This window comes from Oncorhynchus kisutch, unplaced genomic scaffold (genome assembly GCF_002021735.2).
Source record: "Oncorhynchus kisutch isolate 150728-3 unplaced genomic scaffold, Okis_V2 scaffold3997, whole genome shotgun sequence".
In the NCBI taxonomy this organism is placed as follows: Eukaryota; Metazoa; Chordata; class Actinopteri; order Salmoniformes; family Salmonidae; genus Oncorhynchus; species Oncorhynchus kisutch.
The window spans coordinates 176,767-188,049 of record NW_022265942.1 but is presented as its reverse complement, the minus strand read 5'-3'; the positions used below and the strand labels follow the sequence as shown (position 1 = coordinate 188,049).

The 11,283-nt window shown below is 48.8% G+C and overlaps 1 protein-coding gene across 1 annotated transcript; it reads right to left on the bottom strand.

Annotated features, from left to right (window-relative positions):
- Nucleotides 1–9,320: 9,320 nt before the first annotated feature.
- LOC116372999 (keratin-associated protein 4-12-like) lies at nt 9,321–9,959 on the bottom strand (the record flags this gene model as incomplete). Its single annotated transcript, XM_031821598.1, has 2 exons — nt 9,321–9,393; nt 9,784–9,959. Coding segments are annotated over 2 exons (249 nt in total), but the record flags the coding sequence as incomplete, so codon positions are not given.
- Between the last annotated feature and the right edge of the window lie 1,324 nt (nt 9,960–11,283).

Here is an 11,283-nt window from a genome sequence, read left to right as displayed (position 1 = left end):
ACTGCACTGTTAGATACTGCTGCACTGTTAGATACTACTGCACTGTTAGATACTACTGCACTGTTAGATACTACTGCACTGTTAGATACTGCTGCACTGTTAGATACTGCTGCACTGTTAGATACTACTGCACTGTTAGATACTACTGCACTGTTAGATACTACTGCACTGTTAGATACTGCTGCACTGTTAGATACTACTGCACTGTTAGATACTGCTGCACTGTTAGATACTACTGCACTGTTGGAGCTAGAAACACAAGCATTTCGATACACATATTTAGCAGATGTTATTTCAAGTGTATGTGACCAATAACATTTGATTTGATTTGAACAGTCTATGGCTTTGGTGGCTGGCATCTTTGGCAATTGTTCGGGCCTTCCTCTAACACCGCCTGATATAGAGGTCCTGGATGGCAGGTAGCTTGTCCCCGGTGATGTACTGGTCTGTCCTCACAAACCTCTGTAGCACTTTGCGGCCAAGGGCAGTGCATTTGCCATATCAAGGGGTGATGAAGCCAGTCAAAATGCTCTCGATGGTGCAACTGTAGGACTTTTTGAGGATCTGAGACTCTCTGTCAAATCTTTTCAGCCTCCTGATGGGGAGGAGTCGCTGCTGTGCCCTCTTCACAACTGTGTGGGTCTGTGTGGAGTGGACCACGTTAAGTCCTTGGTGATGTGGATGCCAAGGAACTTGAAGCTCTCAACCTGCTCCACAACAGCCGAGTTGATGTGGATGGGGGCATGTTCTCCTTTCAAATCAAATCAAATCAAATCAAATTTATTTATATAGCCCTTCGTACATCAGCTGATATCTCAAAGTGCTGTACAGAAACCCAGCCTAAAACCCCAAACAGCAAGCAATGCAGGTGGAGAAGCACGGTGGCTAGGAAAAACTCCCTAGAAAGGCCAATACCTAGGAAGAAACCTAGAGAGGAACCAGGCTATGTGGGGTGGCCAGTCCTCTTCTGGCTGTGCCGGGTGGAGATTATAACAGAACATGGTCAAGATGTTCAATGTTCATAAATGACCAGCATGGTCGAATAATAATAAGGCAGAACAGTTGAAACTAGAGCAGCAGCACAGTCAGGTGGAAGTTGAAACTGGAGCAGCAGCATGGCCAGGTAGACTGGGGACAGCAAGGAGTCATCATGTCAGGTAGTCCTGGGGCATGGTCCTAGGGCTCAGGTCAGTTGAAACTGGAACAGCAGCATGGCCAGGTGGACTGGGGACAGCAAGGAGTCATCATGTCAGGTAGTCCTGGGGCATGGTCCTAGGGCTCAGGTCCTCCGAGAGAGAGAAAGAAAGAGAGAAGGAGAGAATTAGAGAACGCACACTTAGATTCACACAGGACACCGAATAGGACAGGAGAAGTACTCCAGATATAACAAACTGACCCCAGCCCCCCGACACATAAACTACTGCAGCATAAATACTGGAGGCTGAGACAGGAGGGGTCAGGAGACACTGTGGCCCCATCCGAGGACACCCCCTTTCATTCTCCTATAGTCCACGATCAGCCCTTTGGTTTCACTGACATTTAGGGAGAGGTTGTCACACACCCCTGAGTGGCCCCCGTGTTGAGAGTCAGCGTGTTCGGAGGTGTTGTTGCCTACCTTCACCACCTGGTGTCGGCCCGTCCGGAAATCCAGGATCCAGTTTCAGAAGCGGGGGTTCAGTCCCAGGTCCCTAGCTTGGTGATGAGTTTGGATGGGACTACTGTATGGTGTTGAATACTGAGCTGTAGTCTATGAACAGCATACTCAAATAGTTATTTCCTCTGTTGTCCAGGTAGGAGATGGCAGTGTGAAGTGCAATTGAGATAGCATCATCTGTAGATCTGTTGGGGTGCTGTGTGAATTGGAGTGGGTCTAGGATGATGGTGTTTATGTGTGTCATGACCAGCCTTTCAAAGCACTTCATAATTACAGATGTAAGTGCTACAGGGCAATATTAATTTAGGCATGTTACCTTGGAGCTCTTGGAAACAGAGATAATGGTGGTCAGTTTGAAACCTGTTGGGATTACAGACTGGTACAAGGATGGATTGAAAATGTGTGTGAAGACACTGGTCTGCGCTGGTCTGCGCCAGCTGGTCTGCGCTGGTCTGCACCAGCTGGTCTGCGCTGGTCTGCATCAGCTGGTCTGCTCATACTTTGAGAACACGCCCTGGTATTCCGTCTGTGATTGTTTTGATCACATCGGCCATGGAGAGAGAGAGATCACACAGTCATCAGGAAGAACTGGGGCTTCCTCCTAGCAAGCAAAAGGCATTTAGCCCGTTTGGGAGTTCTGCATTGCTGGGAAACTCCTGGCTGGGCTTCCCTTTGTAATCCGTTATGGTCTGTAAGCCCTGCCACATACGAGTGTTGGAGACGGTGTATTAGGATTACACCTTCCTCCTCTATTTAGTCATTTAGCAGTCTCCCATTAATAATGTTTTCAAGTGTAACAGGAAATGCAATCGATGCATGAGTTATTAAACACTACACTGTATCCTCCTTCAAAACACAACTTTCCAAGTCAGCCACAGGCAGTTTTGGGTCCCTAGTTCGAATCCCCGAGCTGACAAGGTGAAAAATCTGTTGATGTGCCCTGAGCTAGGCACTTAACCCTAATTGCTCCAGGGTTGCTGTTGGTAACGGCTGATCAAGGCACAAGACACAAGGCGAGACCCAGATGCAGACACAGGAGGCAGATGGTTGGAGTCTTACAATGTTTATTAATTCAAAAAGGGGTAGGCAAGAGAATGGTTGTGTACAGGCAAAAGGTCCAAATCAGTTCAGAGTCCAGTAGGTACCAACGGGAAGGCAGATTCAAGGTCAGGGCAGGCAGGCTGATCAGGCAGGTGGGAAAGTAGTCCAGAGTCAGGCAGTGGTCAAAACCGGGAAGACTAGCAAAAGAGAATAGAAAAGGAGTACGGGGGAAAACACGCTGGTTGACTTGACTAAACATACAAGACGAACAGCCACAGAGACACAGGAAACACAGGGATAAATACACTGGCACAGAGAGACGGGAAACACAGGGATAAATACACTGGCACAGAGAGACAGGAAACACAGGGATAAATACACTGGCACAGAGACAGGAAACACAGGGATAAATACACTGGCACAGAGAGACAGGAAACACAGGGATAAATACACTGGCACAGAGAGACAGGAAACACAGGGATAAATACACTGGCCCAGAGACAGGAAACACAGGGATAAATACACTGGCACAGAGAGACAGGAAACACAGGGATAAATACACTGGCACAGAGAGACAGGAAACACAGGGATAAATACACTGGCACAGAGAGACAGGAAACACAGGGATAAATACACTGGCTCAGAGAGACAGGAAACACAGGGATAAATACACTGGCACTGGAGACAAGAAACACAGGGATAAATACACTGGCACAGAGAGACAGGAAACACAGGCATAAATACACTGGCACAGAGAGACAGGAAACACAGGGATAAATACACTGGGGGAAAAAGCAACACCTGGAGGGGACAGGTGAAACAGATCAGGGCGTGACAGAGGGGGAGGTAAATAAATGATGCAGGGCAGGGTTTCCTCGCATAATAGAGAGACGTAATTGTATACAAATTTAAATTATTATGTTTTAATCAAATATTATCTCTGTTTTGGCTTCTTGTGGTCAATTTTCAGTCTACAAAAATCATCCTTTAACTGATTCTAGTTGATGATCCCTGATGTAGCAGAAGAGACTGGGGCTAAATATAGTGATTTCAGAAAGGTCGACAGAGTAACACTACTCTGCTGAAATGGATGTAGTGACTCTGAATTATATGAACCACCTCTGATCTCTCTGCTCTCTGCTTCATCCATTTCGCTCTAATGATGCTAACAAGAAGCAGCATTAACTTTGAAGAAAGTATTACTGCCCAAATACCAGACCTTTTAAAGCAGTTTCGCCCAGACAGTACATAGCTGCAGTTGTTGGGTGCTAATGTAAGAGTTTTCAAATAAAATATTTTTACAAATTACTTTAGCCCATTTTCACTTTTGACTGAATTCTTGTATATGTAGAAGCAGTGTCAGATCTGCATAGTGGCTACTTTCCCCATGCAGTACCAGGATCAGTCTGGTTGAGGATTGAGGATGCAGTACCAGGATCAGTCAGGTTGAGGATGCAGTACTAGGATCAGTCTGGTTGAGGATGCAGTACCAGGATCAGTCTGGTTGAGGATGCAGTACTAGGATCAGTCTGGTTGAGGATGCAGTACCAGGATCAGTCTGGTTGAGGATGCAGTACTAGGATCAGTCTGGTTGAGGATGCAGTACCAGGATCAGTCTGGTTGAGGATGCAGTACCAGGATCAGTCTGGTTGAGGATGCAGTACCAGGATCAGTCTGGTTGAGGGTGCAGTACCAGGATCAGTCTGGTTGAGGATGCAGTACTAGGATCAGTTTGTTTTAGGTAGTGGTTCCTTTCCCCATGCAGTACCAGGATCAGTCTGGTTGAGGATGCAGTACTAGGATCAGTTTGTTTTAGGTAGTGGTTCCTTTCCCCATGCAGTACTAGGATCAGTCTGGTTTTTGCCCTTGCACTACACAGTTGATTAAAAACAACTGATCATCAAACCATCATCTCTCTCATATTGGAACCGGTTGCCATATTGTGTCAAGACACTGTTATTATTGAAATGAGACATGTCAGATTCCAGACTTCCCCAGTCAGATGAGATTGGACTCATTCTCAATACGCTGTTGACTAAATTAGGTTTGGAGATTGTTTGGCCCTGGCCAGCTGAGTGTCTCTCTGTTCCTCATCATGGAAATAAAATCCATCATCCTGTGTCTGTCGTCATCGCAACATTGGATATCCATTATTAGAAAAAAATATCTGAACTTCAATTGAATCAGAGGGTACGAAGATCAAGTTAATTGTTGTACTCTTACCAATGCTGTTGAGCATCCCAAACAGCAACCTATTCACTTTACAGTGCACTACATTTCATCAGAGCCTGGTCAAAAGAAGTGCACTATATAGGGACTAGGGGGGCCATTTGGAACACAGTATCTTTAGGAGAGGAGAAGCATATGGTCCCTGCTGAATAGACTGTCTGGTTCTCTAGAGGAAACAGCCTGCTGTTCTCATTGTGTTGCAGTCTATTGTAATCTCTTTCAATATGCAGAGAAACTGTCTTCATCTAAACAACCAGCAGCCGCGGTTTGACGCTGTTAGGGTTGATGTAATGTAGGTTTAAACTGTGTGTGTGTGTGTGCGCGCACGTGCATGTGCGTGTGTGTGTGCGTGTGCGTGTGCGCGTACGTGATTGTTTCCATTAGCTCACAAAGGCATGCTATCTGTCAGCCGTAGCTGCGAGGTTGAGAGGTTTCCATCAAGCTCTTATCTCAATGTGCCCCCCCCCCCCCCCCCCCCCACACACACACACACTTATCTCACCTGTTCATATCGACCACAGGCAACAGCATTTAGCCATCTTAGTTGATAAGAATGTGTGCTGCAAGTGTGATGTCATTGAAGTGGGTAGACATTTTTTGACAATCATATTTCTATTTCTACTCAATCATCTGGTCCACTTGGCGCTCCAGGGTAGTCTATGTAACACGTGAAGAGTTTACTGTCTGTAGGGCCACATCACTGGATACCAGTCTATGTAACACGTGAAGAGTTTACTGTCTGTAGGGCCACATCACTGGATACCAGTCTATGTAACACGTGAAGTGTTTAATGTCTGTAAACAGGATACAGTCTCATAGACTGTAGTGGAGCATCACTGGCTAACATATTCTGCTCTTATCTTGAGATAACAGACCTCAACAGGAAAGGCTGGAGACAAGGCTAGCTCTCAACCAGAGCTACATTGAACAGGTCTATTGATGAAATCATTTGACATTTTACTTGAGTAGCCTGATATTATTAAGGTCTATAATCAATATAGGACTACTACCCTGATAGCCCTGTCTCCTGTCAGGGTCTCTTCCTGACCCCTATACCCTGTGGTAGACCACAATAACTACTGACCTTCACAGACTGGGGTTGGGGAAGACAAGAGCTCTCACTTCAAACACACACAGGTCCATGGGGGCCATGTTGTATTGACATCAATAACCTTTACCTCGAGGGAACCAGGAAGTACCTCATGTGGTGTTCTCTGTATGTTTCCTTACCGTATGAGACGAGATACAGTATGTCTGTGTGTACATTTCAGGTTGCACACGTTAGGAAGCTGTGTTGACGTTATGAGAAAGCAAGCTTCGGTCAAAAAAGCATTACTCTCAGACATCAATCCAGTCGTCAAACCGCTGACAATACCATAGATACTGTGTTGTTATGTGTTAATAACATTTAGACTATGTTACCCAGCAGGCTATGCAGGGGCAGGTGGTTGAAGAATGCCTTGCATGGCTAAACATGGAGTTTTCTAGCGAAAGTATATGTTCATTAAAAGTAGTTAAACCAACGGCCTGGTTTGTCATTATATAAGGAACATGGTGTCAGATTGGTAGTCGCTATAACGAGACAGGGAAAAGAAAGGAGGAACTCTGCAAAGTCGAAGATGCTAGCTTGCAAGAGCGAGGACAACGAGCCGCAGCAGCGAGAGAAACGGCAGCTAGAGGTGCAGCAGCGAGAGGTGCAGCAGCGAGAGGTGCAGCAGCGAGAGGTGCAGCAGCTAGAGTGACAGCAGCTAGAGTGACAGCAGCTAGAGTGACAGCAGCGAGAGGGACGGCAGCTAGAGTGACAGCAGCTAGAGTGACAGCAGCTAGAGTGACAGCAGCTAGCGTGACAGCAGCGAGAGCGACAGCAGCGAGAGCGACAGCAGCTAGAGCGACAGCAGCTAGAGTGACAGCAGCGAGAGTGACAGCAGCGAGAGTGACAACAGCTAGAGTGACAGCAGCTAGAGTGACAGCAGCTAGAGTGACAGCAGCTAGAGTGACAGCAGCGAGAGGTGCAGCAGCTAGAGTGACGGCAGCTAGAGTGACAGCAGCGAGAGGGACGGCAGCTAGAGTGACAGCAGCTAGAGTGACAGCAGCTAGAGTGACAGCAGCGAGAGTGACAACAGCTAGAGTGACAGCAGCTAGAGTGACAGCAGCGAGAGTGACAGCAGCTAGAGTGACAGCAGCGAGAGCGACAGCAGCTAGAGTGACAGCAGCTAGAGTGACAGCAGCTAGAGTGGCAGTAGCTAGAATGACAGCAGCTAGAGTGGCAGTAGCTAGAATGACAGCAGCTAGAGTGACAGCAGCTAGAGTGACAGCAGCTAGAGTGACAGCAGCGAGAGTGACAACAGCTAGAGTGACAACAGCTAGAGTGACAGCAGCTAGAGTGACAGCAGCGAGAGTGACAGCAGCTAGAGTGACAGCAGCGAGAGTGACAGCAGCTAGAGTGGCAGTAGCTAGAATGACAGCAGCTAGAGTGACAGCAGCGAGAGTGACAGCAGCTAGAGTGACAGCAGCGAGAGTGACAGCAGCGAGAGTGACAGCAGCTAGAGTGACAGCAGCTAGAGTGACAGCAGCTAGAGTGGCAGTAGCTAGAGTGACAGAAGCTAGAGTGACAGCAGCTAGAGTGACAGCAGCGAGAGTGACAGCAGTGAGAGTGACAGCGACAGCAGCTAGAGTGACAGCAGTGAGAGTGACAACAGCTAGAGTGACAGCAGCTAGAGTGACAGCAGCGAGAGTGACAGCAGCTAGAGTGACAGCAGCGAGAGTGACAACAGCTAGAGTGACAGCAGCTAGAGTGACAGCAGCGAGAGTGACAGCAGCTAGAGTGACAGCAGCGAGAGGTGCAGCAGCTAGAGTGACGGCAGCTAGAGTGACAGCAGTGAGAGGGACGGCAGCTAGAGTGACAGCAGCTAGAGTGACAGCAGCTAGCGTGACAGCAGCGAGAGCGACAGCAGCGAGAGCGACAGCAGCTAGAGCGACAGCAGCTAGAGTGACAGCAGCTAGAGTGACAGCAGCGAGAGTGACAACAGCCAGAGTGACAGCAGCTAGAGTGACAGCAGCGAGAGTGACAGCAGCGAGAGTGACAGCAGCGAGAGGTGCAGCAGCTAGAGTGACGGCAGCTAGAGTGACAGCAGCGAGAGGGACGGCAGCTAGAGTGACAGCAGCTAGAGTGACAGCAGCTAGAGTGACAGCAGCGAGAATGACAACAGCTAGAGTGACAGCAGCTAGAGTGACAGCAGCGAGAGTGACAGCAGCTAGATTGACAGCAGCGAGAGGTGCAGCAGCTAGAATGACGGCAGCTAGAGTGACAGCAGCTAGAGTGACAGCAGCGAGAGTGACAGCAGCTAGAGTGACAGCAGCGAGAGCAACAGCAGCGAGAGCGACAGCAGCGAGAGTGACAGCAGCGAGAGTGACAAAAGCTAGAGTGACAGAAGCTAGAGTGACAGCAGCTAGAGTGACAGCAGCGAGAGTGACAACAGCTAGAGTGACAGCAGCTAGAGTGACAGCAGCGAGAGTGACAGCAGCTAGAGTGGCAGCAGCAAGAGGTGCAGCAGCTAGAGTGACGGCAGCGAGAGGGACGGCAGCTAGAGTGACAGCAGCTAGAGTGACAGCAGCTAGAGTGACATCAGCTAGAGTGACAGCAGCTAGAGTGACAGCAGCTAGAGTGACAGCAGCGAGAGTGACAGCAGCTAGAGTGACAGCAGCTAGAGTGACAGCAGCTAGCGTGACATCAGCTAGAGTGACAGCAGCGAGAGCGACAGCAGCTAGAGCGACAGCAGCTAGAGTGACAGCAGCTAGAGTGACAGCAGCGAGAGTGACAACAGCTAGAGTGACAGCAGCTAGAGTGACAGCAGCGAGAGTGACAGCAGCTAGAGTGACAGCAGCGAGAGTGACAACAGCTAGAGTGACAGCAGCTAGAGTGACAGCAGCGAGAGTGACAGCAGCTAGAGTGACAGCAGCGAGAGGTGCAGAAGCTAGAGTGACGGCAGCTAGAGTGACAGCAGTGAGAGGGACGGCCGCTAGAGTGACAGCAGCTAGAGTGACAGCAGCTAGAGTGACAGCAGCTAGCGTGACAGCAGCGAGAGCGACAGCAGCGAGAGCGACAGCAGCTAGAGCGACAGCAGCTAGAGTGACAGCAGCTAGAGTGACAGCAGCGAGAGTGACAGCAGCGAGAGGTGCAGCAGCTAGAGTGACGGCAGCTAGAGTGACCGCAGCGAGAGGGACGGCAGCTAGAGTGACAGCAGCTAGAGTGACAGCAGCTAGAGTGACAGCAGCGAGAATGACAACAGCTAGAGTGACAGCAGCTAGAGTGACAGCAGCGAGAGTGACAGCAGCTAGAGTGACAGCAGCGAGAGGTGCAGCAGCTAGAGTGACGGCAGCTAGAGTGACAGCAGCTAGAGTGACAGCAGCTAGAGTGACAGCAGCTAGCGTGACAGCAGCGAGAGCGACAGCAGCGAGAGCGACAGCAGCTAGAGCGACAGCAGCTAGAGTGACAGCAGCTAGAGTGACAGCAGCGAGAGTGACAGCAGCGAGAGGTGCCACAGCTAGAGTGACGGCAGCTAGAGTGACAGCAGCGAGAGGGACGGCAGCTAGAGTGACAGCAGCTAGAGTGACAGCAGCGAGAGTGACAGCAGCTAGAGTGACAACAGCTAGAGTGACAGCAGCTAGAGTGACAGCAGCGAGAGTGACAGCAGCTAGATTGACAGCAGCGAGAGGTGCAGCAGCTAGAATGACGGCAGCTAGAGTGACAGCAGCTAGAGTGACAGCAGCGAGAGGTGCAGCAGTGAGAGTGACGGCAGCTAGAGTGACAGCAGCTAGAGTGACAGCAGCTAGAGTGACAGCAGCGAGAGTGACAGCAGCTAGAGTGACAGCAGCGAGAGGTGCAGCAGCTAGAGTGACGGCAGCTAGAGTGACGGCAGCTAGAGTGACGGCAGCGAGAGGGACGGCAGCTAGAGTGACAGCAGCTAGAGTGACAGCAGCTAGAGTGACAGCAGCTAGAGTGACAGCAGCGAGAGTGACAGCAGCTAGAGTGACAACAGCTAGAGTGACAGCAGCGAGAGTGACAGCAGCTAGAGTGACAGCAGCTAGAGTGACAGCAGCGAGAGTGACATCAGCTAGAGTGACAGCAGCTAGAGTGACAGCAGCTAGAGTGACAGCGGCGAGAGTGACAGCAGCGAGAGTGACAGCAGCTAGAGTGACAGCAGCGAGAGTGACAGCAGCTAGAGTGACAGCAGCTAGAGTGACAGCAGTGAGAGTGACGGCAGCGAGAGGGAGGCTGCATTGGAATCTATAGAAGAGCAACAAACTGAAGTAAGAGAAATTGACACTGTTCCTGTTCTCCATCATGGATAGCCTTAGTCCTTCTACTCCTATGCAGTTAACAGCCAATTTAGCTGACAATTGGAAACATTGCAAGCAGAGATTCAATATCTACCTAGCAGCCAGTGGTTCAGAGGGAGATGATGACAAATTGAAAGCTTCCATTTTTCTACATGTTATTGGAGAGGATGCATTGGACATTTACAATATCTTTCAGCAAGACGAGGCAAACTTGACATTGACTGTGCTAATGGCTAAATTTGACGAGTCCTTTGTACCAAGCCAGAACGTCACGTTTGAGCGATACAAGTTTTTCTCTCATGATCAGAAACAAGGAGTCAGTTTTGACCAGTATTTGGCTGAGCTGAACGCACTGAGCAAAATGTGTGAATTTAAAAATCTGAAAGACTCACTAGTGAAAGACAGAATAGTCTGTGGCATAGTTGATAATGGACTCAAGGAGAGATCGCTGCGTGAGCAAGATTTAACTTAGGATAAAGCAGTGAATATGTGTCGAGCAGCTGAAACCAGCAGAGCACAAGCTAAAGAGCTGTGCAGGGAAGAGACATCAGTGTATGCAATAACAAGAGAGGAGCACCACACACACAACACCTTACAAAACAAAAACAAGCAAAAGAGAGAAATCAAAACACTACATGTGGAAAATGTGGATTTATCCACAAGCCCAAAAAATGCCCTGCATATGTCAAATCATGTAACAACCGTGGGAAAAATATTAATTTCTCAAAATGCTGCAAAGCTGAGGCTACAAAGAAAAAGGTTCACACAGTCGAGGAGATTGAAGAATTGTTTGTTGATTCTGTGGAAATATGCAATGCAGTAAATGCTGAATGGATTGTGCCATTGACTGTGAATGAAGCTATAATACCATTCCAGCTTGATACTGGAGCACAGGTAAACCTGTTGTCGCTGGATGACTACAAAACACTGAAGGTGAATGAAGCTATAATACCATTCCAGCTTGATACTGGAGCACAGGTAAACCTGTTGTCCCTGGATGACTACAAAACACTGAAGGT